Raw genomic sequence first — 17,030 nt, forward strand, 5'->3', positions numbered from 1 at the left:
TATTTTCAGTTGTTTCACACTTTTTTGTTAATTATATAATTCCACATGTGTTAATTCATAGTTTTGATGCCTTCAGAGTGAATCTACAATTTTCATAGCCATGAAAATAAAGAAAACGCTTTGATTGAGAAGGTGTGTCCAAACTTTTGGTCTGTACTGTGTATATATATATATATATATATATATATATACACACACATACACACACACACACACTATGACTTATAGCAAGATAAAGCCTAGATCCTCAGGCTACATTCACACTATGGGCGTAGCCAGGATCAAACCTAGGGGGGCAGAACCTCATACTGTTCCACAGAATTTCATACTGCACACCTCAGCTGCTGCAGAACCTCATACTGCACACCTCTACACTTGAAAATAAAGGCTGCACCTTAAGAAGATGTGGTGAATGCAGTCTATTTATTCCAACTATCAATTGATATTGATTTGTTACTGAAGACGAGCAATGCCTGTCCTGGGAGTCCTTTTGGGCAGCTATGAGGTGTACCTGACTGGTGCTAAAAAAAAGGGAGTGTTAGTCTGTGTGCTACCCGGCTTTCATTCTTTTTGGTACAGATATGATATGGATAGACAGATATGGATAAATGGATATATACATACAGTAGATAGCAAAAGCAGATTAGAAATCTGCTCTATTGAAAACATCTATGAGCTCAAAAACCTTTGAGGTGATGCAGTTTTTTAAAAAGCTGATCTGCTTTTGCAATTGAAAAACGTATCCTCAAAAAACGCAGGAAAAACGCTGTGTGTGAATGTAGCCTTAGATCAGGAATAGAACAGTCATTTATAGGACATTTCATAACTTTCCCAAATTCCTATGAAAAAATATTCAGCACATTCTGCATTGAACTACTGTACCCAATTTATTATATATTTTAGGAGTCGGTCCATTTTATACCGACTTCGACTCCACCAAAATGATCACCGACTCCACAGCCCTGCCCTTACCGATATATGATGTAATAGTACGTCATATGCCAGCTCACTGACTTTGATGCGGGCTCACATGTCAAAGTTCCTTACACTTGTCAGTCCTACTCTAACATGAAAACCTCAAAAAGAGGAAAAAATCCTCCAAAAAATTCAGATACAAACCAGACAGGCCTAAATGCATCTGCACTAATACAGGGTGCAGCGGACCCAAGTAAAATGGCAGCTGCACAGGTGCATAAATACCAAATGAAACAGCCAGCCTACAATCAGAGATTGGCCGTGTGGTACACCAGGGCAGAAAAAATAATCCGCATGTGGCAGTGTTCACACAGGGAATGCAGGACTTCTGTTTCACAACCTCTTAGTAACACCATATAGGGGGGCTGCCCAGTGCCAACTAGAATACATCCCGTGTGAACAGAGACCACAAGTTTGCAGAACCATTTGGGCCCAACTGCACCCTGAAAGAAATATAAAAAGTGCACAAAAAACATATCAATATATGTAAGGTATTGGTTGATATTAAGGCCTTAATACGGAAGCTGGCAAACTGCGTCAAAGTTCCTTACACTTGCCAGTCCTACTCTAACATGAAAACCTCAAAAAGAGGAAAAAATCCTCCAAAAAATTCAGATACAAACCAGACAGGCCTAAATGCATCTGCACTAATACAAGGTGCAGCGGACCCAAGTAAAATGGCAGCTGCACAGGTGCATAAATACCAAATGAAACAGCCAGCCTACAATCAGGGATTGGCCGTGTGGTACACCAGTGCAGAAAAATAATCCGCATGTGGCAGTGTTCACACAGGGAATGCAGGGCTTCTGGTTCACATGTCAAGCCTGCATCTTTCCCGGCAGATGATGGCTGATTTAATCAGCTATCATATGCCTTTAATATTATTGGAACCGTAGGTTGCCAAGACAGCCGGGTCTTCTGAAGACCTCCTTGCTTGTCATGATGATTCTCCTGTGAAAGCCAGCCTGTAGCTGGCATTTATAAGAGACTAGCTGAAGAGCCCGGCGCTGCCCGGGCATAGTAACTAACTGTGGTTAGTTATAGAAAATTATAATTATCCTCCATCCCATAGTCCCGTGCCCATATACCCATCATACATATCCACGATCCCATAGGCCCGTGCCCATATACTCATCATGCATATCCTCCATCCCATAGTCCCATGCCCATATACCCATCATACATATTCTCCATCCCATAGTCCCATGCCCATATACCCATCATACATATTCGCCATCCCATAGTCGAGTGCCCATATACCCATCACACATCCTTCATCTCATAGTCCCGTGCCCATATACCCATCATACATATCCTCCATCCCATAGTCCAGTGTCCATATACCCATCACACATCCTTCATCTCATAGTCCCGTGCCCATATACCCATCATACATATCCTCCATCCCATGCCCATATACCCATCATACATATTCGCCATCCCATAGTCGAGTGCCCATATACCCATCACACATCCTCCATCCCATAGTCCTGTGCCCATATACCCATCATACATATCCTCCATCCCATAGTCCCGTGCCCATATACCCATCACACATCCTTCATCTCATAGTCCCGTGCCCATATACCCATCATACATATCCTCCATCCCATAGTCCAGTGTCCATATACCCATCACACATCCTTCATCTCATAGTCCCGTGCCCATATACCCATCATACATATCCTCCATCCCATAGTCCCGTGCCCATATACCCATCATACATATCCGCCATCCCATAGTCCCGTGCCCATATACCCGTCATAGATTGTGATATACTGCTAAGTATAGTACAAGCAATCAGACGATTGCAGCTTCGAGTCCCTAAGGGAACTATTAAATACAGTAAAAAGTAAAAAAAAAAAATGTTTTTACAAATATGTAAAAACTCAGGTCAAGGCGTTCACAGTTTCAAGTCACCTAAGGGATCTAACAAATATAGTAAAAAGAAGTTTTAAAAAATATGAAAACTAAGTTTAACACCTTTTCCACCTTGGACGTATCCCTATGTGCACACACCTGCTGTGTGCCTGCAATCACCATCCACCGATCAGCTGTCAGAATCAGCTGACACCCGGCACTCAGTGCCAAGAGCGGTCCTGCACCACTCTCAACACATTAAAGCCTTATATGCTCCAATCAAACAGTTTGCATAGCACAGGAGTCACGACATAGCTGTTGAGTGACCCGGGTCCAGGGGTTCCTTCTCTGTCCCTAACACTAGGGGGTGCCCTAGCTCTCCCTACTCCCCAGAATACTTCTAAAGGTTGAGATGCTGGGGCCTCCATGCTTGCCTTATCTCCTGAGTTAGCCCTCCGTCTGTTCTCTTCCCCCACCCAGGGAAGAGGGGTGCTCCTGTGCACTGTAGTACACCACCCGATAAGGCAACACAAACGAGGGTTAACAGAAAACTCAGACATACAAAATATTCACACACATATAACAGAACAATGCATGGTGGCATAGAGGTAGGGGAATAAACCAAAATAGAGAAGGATAGGGAGTTATCACACATACAAACCAAGCAACAGTCACAGATCAATCATCAAACTCTCCTCATATGTGCTCCTCTCCCTCCGTTAGCCATACAGCAAATGCTAGCTCTGACAAGGATTTGTAACAAAGCTCAGTTTATACAGGGAAAATGAGTGACTAACCGAGCTCACCTGTGAGCACAGGGATTTTCAACCTGGTCGATTAACCTCTGTTCTGCCAGAAGAAATAAACCTATTTAAAATGAAGGAGAAGTGCTTCTTCTCAGTGCCGGAGTAGGAGCAATCAGACGCTGCAGTCTTCTGACTCCACACTGTCGCGGTAACCCAGTGACAACAGGGATGCTGCTTGCATCCCCATGCTGTACAAGTGATGAGCCTGCAAAAAAATGATAGTCCCATAGTGAATCAAAGTAAAAAGTTTTAAAAAAAAGTTTTTAAATAATGGTAAATATATATAAAAAAAATAATAAAAAAAATCTAAATATATTGTACCCATAAATAAATATTTGTATGAAAAAAAACTAATAAAAGTACACATATTTGGTATCACCGCCTCCAGAAGTACCTGACCTATGAAATGGTCCCACTAGTTAACCCCTTTAGTGAACACCATAAAAAAGGCAAAAAAAAATGCTCTATCATCATACCGCCGAACAAAATGTGGAACTAAATCTCAATCAAAAAAGATGAATATAAATAAACATGGTACCACTGAAAATGTCATCTTGTCCTGCTAAAAACAAGCCGCCAATCAGCTCCATCAGCGGAAAAATAAAAAAGTTATAGCTCTCAGAATAAAATGGTGCAAAAAAAATATTTTTTCTATAAAATAGTTTTTATTGTGTAAAAGTGCCAAAACATAAAAAAAATATAACTGTGGTATCGCTGTAATAGTACTGGCCCAAAAAGTAAAACTGCCTTATTAATTTTACCACACGAGGAACGACATAAAACCTCCCCCCCCAATAAAAAAAGAATTCCTGAATTGCTGGGTTTTTTTCATTCTGCCTCCAAAAAATCCGAATAAAAAGCAATCAAAAAAATGTCATGTGTCTGAAAATGGTCACAATAAAGACGTCAACTTGTTCATCAAAAAACAAGCCCTCACGTGACTGTGTGGAACGAAATATAGAAAAATTATAGGTCTCAAAATGTGGTGATGCAAAAGCTATTTTTTGCAGTAAAAAGTGGCTTTTAGTGTGTGACAGCAGCCAAACATAAAAACCCAAAATAAATCTGGTATCGCTGTAATCGCACCAACCTGAAGAATAAAGTTGCCTAATCACTTATAACGCATGAGGAACGGTGTAAAAAATAAATAAATCCAATTCTTCACCAGCTGTTGATTTTTTCATTCTGCCTCAAAAAGACCGCAGTAAGGCTCGGCTCACATTTGTCCTGCGCTCTGCTCTGAGCGCTTTCACCAGGGCTTCTGTGTAAATCTCTGAAATACATGCTTCAAACCGAACCTGTGGCAGAAGATTCCCTATAATGAGGCAGATGAATGCACTGTGGACGCCGTCTGATCTGTCATCCGGTGATATCCGTCTTTTGAGGATTGCATAAAAGTGCTATCGGCCACAGGTTTGTGCACTTTTGGAAAGAAGGACCCTGCTGAACAGAGGCCAGATGGAGTCCAGAGTAACTCTGCTGTCTCATTATAGTGAATGGATCCTTCGAGTTTTTAGTCTGAATCACATAATTCAGAGATTTAGATGGAAACCCCAAAGTAAGTGATCAGCGTAGAGCACCAGATAAATGTTATGTAAAACGTTCCCAATAAAAGCTTAAAATCAATCCACAAAAAAACGCAAGTCCCCACTCTAGTCTGTCATCTGTTAACAGAAATATAGGTGGCTTCCACGTTACTGGTAGTACAAAGGCTCTGGAAAAGCAAAATGGCTCCTCGCCCTCCAAAAGAAGTTCAGAAAGTTCTGCGCTCCCAAATCAAAATCCTAAACCACATATAACGTCCACATAGTTATCATTTCTGAAGCGGTGAGAGCCTAACATATGGGTGCATGTCTTCAGAAGCATGAGCATGGCATAACATACTGGTGCCTGCAACTTACTGGTGACTGCAACATACTGGTCACTACAGCGTACTGGTCACTACAACGGCAGTTTTCAATTTTCACTCAGCAACATTAATTGCTGCTTGTTTCTGGAAAACACTCATGGAGTAAAAAACTTCTCTACACCTGTAGATAACTTCCCAAACGGGTATAAATTTTGAAAATGGGGTCATTTGATGGGGGATTCTGCTCTTTTAGCAATTAAGGGCTCTGTATATGGAGTCTGCAAACTGTTCTAGGAAAATCTGTGCTCCAGGAGGCAAATAGTGCTCTGATCCTCCCGAGTCTCTCCGTATGGCTAAGTAGTACTGTATAGCCACATATGGGGTGTTGCAACGTTCAGTAGAAATTGTGGTACAGATTATGGTGCTATTTTTACTCACTTCTTGTGTGAAAATGTAAAATCTGGTGCTAAAACAAAATTTTGGTGGTAAAAATGTAGTTATTTTTTCTTCACTGCCCAATGGTATAAAATTCTATGACACACCCATGGTGTCAGTATGATCACTGCACCCCTAGATGAATTTGTTGAAAGGTGTAGTTTGTAAAATGGGGTCACTTATGGGTGGTTCTACTGTTCTGGAAACTCAGGGGCTCTCTCAGTGGGTCATGGCAACCCCGAACCATAAGGCTATGTGCCCACGTATGCAGAAAATTTCTGCTTCAGAAGCGAACTCCTTCCCAGAAAGTGCGCGGTTTTTTTTGCGCACTTTTTTTGCACGATTTCCGCACGTTTTTTGCTCAAAAACCGCGCGTTTTTGATGCGTTTTTTTCCACGCGTCTTTTGGACTCATAGGAAATAGCTAAAAATGCGGACTTTTCCGCAAAATTAATTAGCATGCTGCGTTTTTAACCACTAAGCGTTTCCTATGCGGAAAAAAACGCATCAGTTGGCACAAAAAGGCCAAAATGCATTAAAATGAATGGGATGCTTATTTTAAGCGTTTTTGATGTGGTTTGACCCCGAAAAACGCTTCAAAAATGCTTAAAAAACACTTGCGTGGGCACACGGCCTAAAAGTTAAATTTTCACTATTGTATGGTGCGCCTTCCCTCCTCAGCTTTGCACTGTGCCTTAAAAATATTTCCTGATTACATGTAGGGTAAGGGCGCACTGAAGAAAAAATGGACCTCAATTTGTAAAATAATAAAATTTGCTATTAGGCCTTAGAAAAACTTGGGACTAAACAACATTTTAGTGGTAAAAAATGTAATTTATCCTTTCATCACCACTCAATGTTATAAAATTCTGTGAGGCTCAAGTGGTGCCAATATGATCACTGCACCCCTAGCTAAATTCATTGGGGTGTTTCGTTTGTAAAATGAGTTGACATATAGGGGGTTTCTGTTGTTCTGGCTCCTCAGGGGCTCTGCCAATGTGACATGGCACCCTCAAACCATTCTAGCAAAATCTGAACTCCAATATGGCGCCTCTTCCCTTCTGAGCTTTGCACTGTGCCTCAAAAATAGTATTCCCCCACTTATGGGGTATTGGCGTACTCAGGACAAATTGCACAACACATTGTATGGTGCAATTTCTCCTGTTAGGCTGGAGTCACACTAGCGATAAAATCGGACGAATGCAATGCGATAAAAAATCGCATTGCATTCGTCCCAATGTTATTCTATGGGGCAGCTCCCATCATGCGTTTTTTTTTATCGGATCCATTCCTCGGACCGAGACAATCGCAGCATGCTGCGATTGTCACCGATTTTCGGATCAGATTCGCCAATGTAAGTCTATGGATGCGATTAAAAATTATAAACTTTATTGTCTCCCTCCACATTGCGATCACAGGGTGACAATAGGTTACCATTAGGCTATGTGCACATGTTGCGGAATTGCCGCGGAAATTTCCGCTGGAATTCCGCAACTCCCTGCGCGGGAAATACGCTAGAATTCCACATATGTAATTCCTGCGTATTTCCCATGTTTTAACTAGCATTTTGCAAGCGTAATTATCTTGCAGAATACTAGCGTTTCCATGCGATCTGGAGCATCGCTTGGAAAACTGATTAACAGGTTGGTCACACTCGTCAAACACAGTGTTTGACTAGTGTAGCCAACTTTTTACTATTGAGGCTGCCTATGCGGCATCAGTAGTAAAAAGATATAAAGGTAAAAATAATAAACAAAATAAAAAATCATGATATTCTCACCTTCTGGCGTCCCACGCAGCGTCCCCGATCCTCGCGATGCTCCCGGCAAGTCCCGTTGCCAGTGAGGTATCGCGAGACCACGACTTCATCAAAGGTCATTGTTGCAAGGTATCACTGGGATAGGAAGATGCCGGGAGCATCGCTGAGGCCTGGGGACGCTGCGCGGGACGCCGGAAGGTGAGAATATCACGATTTTTTATTTTTATTCTTTTTTTTTACAGGGATATGGTACCCAGGCCCTGGAGGAGATTCTCCTCTCCCCAAGACCCTGGGTACCATCTGCACGTTTTCGCTTACTTTGCATATGGTGGCCATAGCCACATGCGGAAAGTAAGCCGAACAATGCATTCCTATGCGTGCAGAATTCCCGCGATTATGCAAAAAGAATGAGCATGCTGCATATTTTTCCGCGATGTGATTTCGCCGTGGAAAAATACGCAGCATTAGCAGAGCATGTGTAGAATGCCATAGGATTGCATGGGATGCTTATTTTTCCCGGCAAAATCGCGTGTTAAAAAACGCAAAAAGAAACCACTACGTGTGCACACACAGTCAGGGGATCTGCTGAAGATTCTTGCTTCTGTCATGATGATGCTTCTATGAAGATCAGCTGGAGGCTGGCCTTCATAGGAGACCATGATTTTCGCTATATACTGCAATGCGTAGTATTGCTGTGTATAGTACAAGCGATCGGACAATTGCAGATCCAAATCTCTTATGTGACCTACAAAACACACAATTAATTAAATAAAAAAATGCTTTTAAATATATGAAAATAATTTAAATTATTTAAAATATTGAATCACAATTTGCCCCATTAAAAACAAAGAAATGAAAGAATACACATATGTGGAATCCATGTTCATAAATTTCCAGTCAAAACAGAAAATTAATTAACTTGATTGGTAAACACTGTAATTGGAAATTATATCCAAATTGCCAGAATTGGGCTTTTCAGTCATTACAGCACCACAAATGAAAAACATCGGATCTACTCCAAAAACGTCAGCTCGCCACACAAGAAGCAAACCCTCAAAAAGCTCCATCAGCCAAAAAATGAAAGCGTTATAGGTCTCGGAAAATGGGGGCACATTTTTTTTCGCTTCGGAATATTCTTTCACCAACTATTATTGTTTGGTATTGCTGTAATCCTACTGTCCTGGACAATCATGCACCCAGTTTTTACTACATAATGAATTTCATAGCAGTAAAGCCCAAAGCCCATTGCAGGATACACTTTGAGGCCGGATGGTCACGGGGTGCAAGTCTGCAGGTCTACAAGCAGCTTAAGTGTGCACACTTTAGACGGAACTGATAAATATGACTTTTGTTTCTATCCAAACAAAATAAAGGCTCTGGAATGATGACACAGTTGATCGAAAAAAATTGCTCTGTATATCAACCATCCATGAAATTGTGTCATTAACCCTTTCATGACATGGCGATTTTCCTCTTTTTTGTTTTTTGCCTCCCCTTCTCCCCAGAGCCATAACTTTTTTCTTTTTCCATCAATATGGCCGTAAGAGGGCTTGTATTTTTTGCGGGACGACTTGTACTTTTGAACGGCACCATTCATTCTACCATGTAGTGTACTGGAAAACGGGAAAAAATTCCAATTGCGTTCAAATCGCCCAAAAAAGTGCAATTCCACAATTGTTTTTTATTTACCATGTTTGCTATATGGTAAGATTGACCTGGCAACATGATTCCAAAGGACAGTATGAGTACGCCCATACCGAACATGTATAGTTTTCTTATTTTATTTAAATGGTTAAAAAGATTTGAAATTTGTTAAAAAAAAAAGTTGTCACCATCTTTTACATGGTCAGGCCATGACCCCTTTTTTTTTAGCAAACTGCAGAAAATGTCTAAAACACATAATAAATATAATAAGTCACAAAAGTCAGTTTTGTCACATTTTGTTTGTTAAATGCCTACATTGTTTCTGTCAAATGAAGACGGCATCTGCTGGGCTGATTTCCACACATTTCCATATTTTCCACTGGTCATTGCCTATGTTTAGGCCATGCTTCTCTAGGGTTATTAAGAGGACAATACGGTTGTCACCTTGGTCGTGCACCCACAATGTGATGAGATTACCTTGCTGTACACTGGCATACGTTTGCTCCTCATTTAGGACTTCTTACCACTGTGCTTGTATATAATTTATTATTGCACGGTACTGATGAAAAAGAAGATTGATGTAGCAAATTGTGGCAAATGTACACAAGGTGTTCATGTTATTCTACAAGCAGAAAATGAAGCAGGCGCAAAAATGTGCCACATTTTCTGGTGTAGATCTTAAAGGGGTTGTTTGTTCTTAAAGTAAAAGTTTGCACTGTATGTGACTGCAGACTTGTTAATCCTCACATCGTACGCACTGTTCGGATTCTCCGGTGCCGGCACTGGGAGCGGCCGTCATGTGACCACAAGTATGTATATGTATACTCCTGGCCAGAATCCAACCAGACCGTTTGCATTTGCAGTGAGCGAGCCCTGGCCATCTAGTTGGAATGAGGCTGGCAATATGCCGATTGCATATTTGGGGTCACTCGACCCCTCGCTCGTGGATTCACAAGTCTGCAGTCAGGATCACACCTCCCTACAGACACAGCACCACTAGGTGACACCAAGTAAACTGATCTGTGGTTTCCTGATGTATGTTTTACAGATCCATAGGCCCAAATTCACCGGACAGGGGCCAAAAAAGTGTTCTTTAGTCTGTTTACATGGGCAGAACATTTCCACTGTGCATTTGATCGCAAGTTCAGGACAGCTCCACGACAATATGTGCAAGTGTTACATGCAAATTTTGCTTTTCTGTGTTACAAACTATATCATCTTTCTGCTAGTAATCTAATATCGACTGCTTTTTTCAGTGTTGAATTCTCTTTTTACACAGAGGACCAGCTGCCCCCTGGCTTTCCAAACATTGACATGGGTCCACAGCTCAAGGTTGTAGAACGTACAAGAACAGCTACCATGTTGTGTGCAGCCAGTGGAAACCCAGATCCTGAAATTACCTGGTTCAAAGACTTTCTCCCAGTAGATCCAGTAGCTAGTAGTGGAAGAATCAAACAGCTAAGATCGGGTAAGAGGAGGAATAATGCCGGTAATGCACAGTATGACTGCCAATGTTGGATTCGAAACGACGCACATCTGTCTGTCTATGCGAAGTCCATGAGATATAGAAAGGAAGAAACTCTGAGAGAGTACTGATGTAGATGAATAAACTACCTTATTAATAGGTACATCTATAAACTACATGAGTCCCAAATAAGACTTTAAGGGAATGAAGCTTAATATAAATGCAATCCTACAAAAAATCCCCCTTTATTATTAATATGCAAATTATGCACAGTAATACATTGATGTAAATCCTAAATATCATTTACTGGGAAAAAGACCTAAGACAACAATAAAATCAATTAAAATCAGAGGAAAAAGGCTGATGTAAAGCAAAGCCACGATCTTAGATTATATAGAAGGTAAATATTAAATCAACCCACTAGGTGGCACAGGAAGATAAAAAGTGGCATAGAAAGAAATGGCCAAACTGCAGTGATAGTGACAAGCAGTCAAGATGAAATAAATAGGCCAAAACATGATCGCATACAAAAGTATTTAAAGGAAACCTGTCGGCAGGATTGTGCACAGTAACCTGCAGACACTCTCAGGTCGGCACCATTATACTGATTATAATGATACCTGGTGATGAAATCCGTCTTGTGGTTGCTGTTTAATATTTATTTTCAGTTTTGAGTTAATGATATGCTCGTGCTCCAGGGTGGCCTGTGGGGGTCTACATGTGGTGTTCTGCTTAGATATTCATAATTCAGACTGCTGACAGGTCACTTATCCCTCACTGACCTGCCCCCTAGTTTACATAATGAATATTAGATGTCAGTACATTTTACAGGTGCTTCTAACAAAATTAGAATATCATCAAAATTTATTTCAGTTCTTCAATACAAAAAGTGAAACTAATTTTTAGAGTCATTACAAACACAGTGATCTATTTCAAGTGTTTATTTCTGTTAATGTTGATGATTATGGCTTACAGTCAATGAAAACCCAAAAGTCGTTATCTCAGTAAATTACAATACTTTATAACACCAGCTTGAAAAATGATTTTAAAATCCGAAATGTTGGCCTACTGAAATGTATGCTCAGTAAATGCACTCAATACTTGGTCGGGGCTCCTTTTGCATAAATTACTGCATCAATATGGTGTGGCATGGAGGTGATCAGCCTGTGGCATTGCTGAGGTGTTATGGAAGCCCAGGTTGCTTTGATGGCAGCCTTCAGCTCATCTGCATTGTTGGGTCTGGTGTCTCTCATCTTCCTCTTGACAATACCCATACATTCTCTATGGGGTTAAGGTCAGGCGAGTTTGTTGGCCAATCAGGCGCAGTGATACTGTTGTTTGTAAACCAGGTATTGGTACTTTTGGCAGTGTGGACAGGTGCCAAGTGCTGCTGGAGAATTAAATTTACATCTCCAAAAAGCTTGTTAGCAGAGGGAAGCATGAAGTGCTCTAAAATGTCCTGGTGAACGGCTGCGCTGACTTTGGTCTTGATAAAGCCCAGTGGACCTACACCAGCAGATGACATGGCTCCCCAAACCATCACTGATTGTGGAAACTTCACACTAGACCTCAAGCAGCTTGGATTGTGGCCTCTCCACTCTTCCTCAAGACTCTGGGACCTTGATTTCCAAATGAGATGCAAAATTTACTTTCATATGAAAACACCACCTTGGACTACTGAGCAACAGTCCAGTTCTTTTTCTCCTTGGCCCAGATAGGACACTTCTGGCTATTGGTCATGAGTGGCTTGACACAAGGAATGCGACATTTGTAGCCCATGTCCGGATACGTCTGTGTGTGATGGCTCTTGAAGCAATGACTTCAGCAGCTGTCCACTCCTTGTGAATCTCCCCAAATTGTTGAATGGCCTTTTCTTAACAATCCTTTCAAGGCTGCGATTATCTCGGTTGCTTTTGCACCTTTTTCTCCCACACAACTTTCTATTAATATGCTTGGATACAGCACTCTGTGAACAGCCAGTTTCTTTAGCAATGACCTTTTGTGGCTTACCCTCCTTGTGGAGTGTGTCCAATGACTGCCATCTTAATATCTGTCAAGGCAGCAGTCTTCCCCATGCTTGTGGAGCCTACTGAAATAGACTAAGGCTAGTTTCACACTAGCGGTTATTCCACGCAGCGCACGGCACCGCTAAGCCCCGCCCCCTGCCGGCTCCCTGCCCGCCCCATCCGGTCATCGCCGCCTACTATTGCACATGGACGCTTGCGATCTGCGCACCCTATCTTTAGCATAGGGTGCGCAGATCGTGTGCTGGCCGTGCGCTAGTAGGATTTTGGCGTGCGCTGCGCACTTTTGAAGGTGCGCCGAGTGCGCCGCAATGCAACATGCTACGTTCGGTGCACACGGGCGCACCTTCAAAAGTGCGCAGCGCACGCCAAAATCCTACTAGCGCACGGCCAGCACACGATCTGCGCACCCTATGCTAAAGATAGGGTGCGCAGATTGCAAGCGTCCATGTTCGATAGTAGGCGGCGATGACCGGATGGGACGGGCAGGGAGCCGGCAGGGGGCGGGGCTTAGCGGTGCCATGCGCTGCGTGGAATAAACGCTAGTGTGAAACTAGCCTAAGGGACATTTTTAAATGCTTAGGAAGCCTTTGCAAGTGTTTTTGTTAATTCTTCTAATTTACTGAGATAGTGACTTTTGGGTTTTCATTGGCCGCAAGTCATAATCATCAACATTAACAGAAATAAACACTTGAAATACATCACTGTGTCTGTAATGACTCCATATTATATGAGTTTCACTTTTTGTATTGAAAAACTGAAATAATTTAACTTTTTGATGATATTCTAATTTTGTGAGAAGCACTTGTATCTCTTTACCTTATACTGCAGTCTGTGTCTGCCCGCAATATTTGTTTTTGGAGAGAGGAGTCACATAATATCCTATTAAAGGAAATCACCATATTTTTGCAACCTAATCGAGAGCACCATGATAAAGCGACAGAGACCCTGATTCCAGCGGTGTGTCACTTGCTGAGCTGCTTGCTGTAGTTTTGATAACATTTTTAGCTTTATCAGCTGGAGATTATCACTAGAGGACTAGTAAACCTGCTGTCATGTAGTCCTCTATATTCATGAGCTCTCCGCATCCCCCACACCTACTACAGATTGACAGCTTTCTGCCTATGCACAGTGTGCACAGAAAACTGTCATTCAGTGATGTAGGTGGTGTTATACAGAACTCTGCATTCAAAGAACTATTTGGTCTGCAGTAGATAAATCAGTTATTTTATCAAAGCTACTGCAAGTAGCCCAGTAAGTGACACATCCATGAAGTCAGGGTATCTGCCCCTACATTATGCTGCTCTCAGAGCTGGTGACAGATTCCCTTTAAAGAGAAGCATGCTATAGTTAAAATGAAGACGGCTGTCATTATAAGTTTTTAGAAATACCCTGGCTTTACGTACTAGTGAATTCAGAGATGTGTATTGCCTCCTTTGAATAACATTGGTCTCAGTGCTGTCCTTGTGCTGTCTGGTTATTCATATACAGCACTCAGTCCGAAAATACAGTCATGTGACCTGTGCTATAAGCTATGTTCCATGGCATTATTTTGGTCAGTATGTCATATCAGTATTTGGAAGCCAAAACCAGTAAGGTGTCAAAACTGCAGAATTAGTGTGCACGTTTCTGTTATATTTTTATCTGATAGTTTCATTCCTGATTATAACTTACAGATAGTGGTGAGCAATACTAACCAAATACTGAATGTGTGAACATGGCCATAGAGATAGGAAAAACTGTGCATGAACAAGGTAACTCAGCCTTGGAACTAGAGCTAAAAAGAAAGTCCTGGAGATCAGAATTTTTTTAAAAGCTTCTTACTGCACAGCTTGTGAGGCTAACTACTATCTACTCATAGGTGTTTTATCTATTATATGCTCCCCCCCAAGTAGGACAGCATGTGAATCCTGATGGGTCTACTTCAGATGATGCTAGCTCCCATTAAAAGCATTCGATCATGCCCTTTGTATTTATTATGGACAATCTATCTGTATCATTTTAAATGCTGCTTTTATTAACCTGATTTTATTCATTTTTCTTATTGTGTAGTTTTTACAGCTTTATCTGTTTGCCATGTCTGTTTTTCTTGTTCACTTTTTTCTAGGTTTTATTTTTTCCCCTTAATTTATATTTTCTCTCAAAGTGTTGCCAGTATATGTGGGACCTATCCATATGCAATGTATACACATATTTCTGCAGGTGCGGTGCCATCTGTAATATATGGTTTGAAACACAAAAATGTTACACTAAATGTTTAGAATGAATAGAATCTAATGTCAAAATTGTGCACAAGTAAGGCGGAATAAAAATCATTAAAGATGTTGTCCCGCAAGCAAAGTGCATTTTAATTTAATATATCTTGTTGTAATAATGATAACTACCACAATTGGATGTGTTACAATGAAATGTTCCTGAGATAATTTTATACACGTGTCCCTGCTGTGCACTGTGTAATGGCTGTGTCTGACTATACAGGGACATGGTCTGGTTATACCACATCTCCTGAGCGGGGGGGAATAATGTTTTCTATGAGGTAAAATATTACCCTTCCTGCATTATCACAGGAGCGAGTAATTCTGTCATGTCTTCAGTCACCTGTTCTTGTCATAAATCAAACTGAGCTCATATATAGCTAACTGTTATTTATGATCATCTAAAAGGGCTGGAGACGCGGCATAAACACTTGCTTCTGTGATAAAACAGTTAGGCTATGTGCACACGTTGCGGAATTGCCGCGGAAATGTCCGCGGGAATTCCGCAACTCCTTGCCGCGGGAAATACGCTAGAATTCTGCATGTGTAATTCCCACGTATTTCCCGCGTTTTAACTAGCGTTTTCCAAGTGTAATTAGCTTGCAGAATGCTAGCGTTTTCCTAGCGATCTGTAGCATCACTTGGAAAACTGATTGACAGGTTGGTCACACTCGTCAAACATGGGTACCATCCGCACATTTTCCGCTTACTTTCCGCATGGTGGCCATAGGCACATGCGGAAAGTAAGCGGAACAATGCAATCCTATGTGTGCAGAATTCCTGCAATTCCCCACAAAGATTGGGCATGCTGCGTATTTTTCTGCAGAAAAATGCGCAGCATTAGCACAGCATGTGCAGAATGCCATTGAATTCAATGGCTTGCTTATTTTATGCATTTTTGCCGCGTTTTCGTGTGCGAGAATTCCGGACGTGTGCACACAGCCTTAGGATAAGTTTTACCTCACTGAAAGCAGCAGTTGCTTCTGTGATAAAACTGTTAGGATTGGACTTGTTCAATTATACAAGGGTTTTGGAGTAGGGTCAAAACTTTAATCTTCGAAGTTACGGGTCTTCATATCCCATTAGACCCTAAATTCTACTTGCTCAATATCCCCCCATTCCAGATTGGAAGTAGGATTCAGCAGATTCTTTTACATCAGACCACAGCCGCAAGATGTTTAATAGCAAGGAAGTGGAGGCTGGCTTATCCTCCGTCACTTAACGAGTTGCATTCCCACATACAGGACATACGAAGTATGGAACATCTCACTGCTTTAATAAATAATACGTTTGAAAGTTTTGAAGCAACGTGGAATCTGTGTGACGTATACTGGGCTTGGAAGGCTTAGTATCGATATTTACTCAGCAAAATGTGCCATCTTTCCCTGGGATCTTTCCTCCTTCCCTCCCTCATGTTTCACTGTCTTGCCAATTATATTTGTCTCTATTATGTTTGTTAACTGTTTTGCATTGAATGATTACATGCATTGTATCTTGATGTGTTATCATTCTGTAAATTTCTATTGGAAAATCAATAAATATCCAGTTATATAAAAAAAACTGTTAGGATAAGATTTACCGTATTTTTCGGACCATAAGACGCACTTTTCCCCCCAAAATTTTGGGGGAAAGTGGGGGGTGCGTCTTATGGTCGCAATATACTAACCTCCGATCATGGCTGGAGGCTGATGCGGGTGCCGCGGGGCTCTGTAGTGCGGTGGTGGCAGCGGGCTGTGCTCCGGTGCAGGGGTAGCGGCTCTCTGTGCTCCGGTGCAGGGGCGGCGGCTCCGCTTGGAGGAAATGCCGGCGGAGCCGCCGCCCCTGCACCGGAGCTCAGAGAACCCTCACCCCACAGAGCCCACCTGCCCCAGCCCAGCTGCCCCAGCACAGCTGCCTCAGCCCGAGCACAGCTGCCACAGCCCGAGCACAGCTGCCCCAGCCCCAGCACAGCTGCCATAG

The 17,030-nt window shown here is 41.9% G+C and overlaps 1 protein-coding gene across 1 annotated transcript in view; it reads left to right on the top strand.

Moving 5' to 3' along the window:
• Positions 1–17,030, top strand: part of PTPRS (protein tyrosine phosphatase receptor type S) — a 567,518-nt gene that overhangs the window by 215,293 nt on the left and 335,195 nt on the right. The window contains exon 5 of the mRNA XM_073563025.1: positions 10,607–10,795. Coding sequence (XP_073419126.1) covers positions 10,607–10,795 — 189 coding nt within the window. The remainder of the gene's footprint in view (positions 1–10,606; positions 10,796–17,030) is intronic.

This window comes from Dendrobates tinctorius, unplaced genomic scaffold (genome assembly GCF_039654945.1).
Source record: "Dendrobates tinctorius isolate UK_male_01 unplaced genomic scaffold, ASM3965494v1 ptg000377l, whole genome shotgun sequence".
NCBI lineage: Eukaryota > Metazoa > Chordata > Amphibia > Anura > Dendrobatidae > Dendrobates > Dendrobates tinctorius.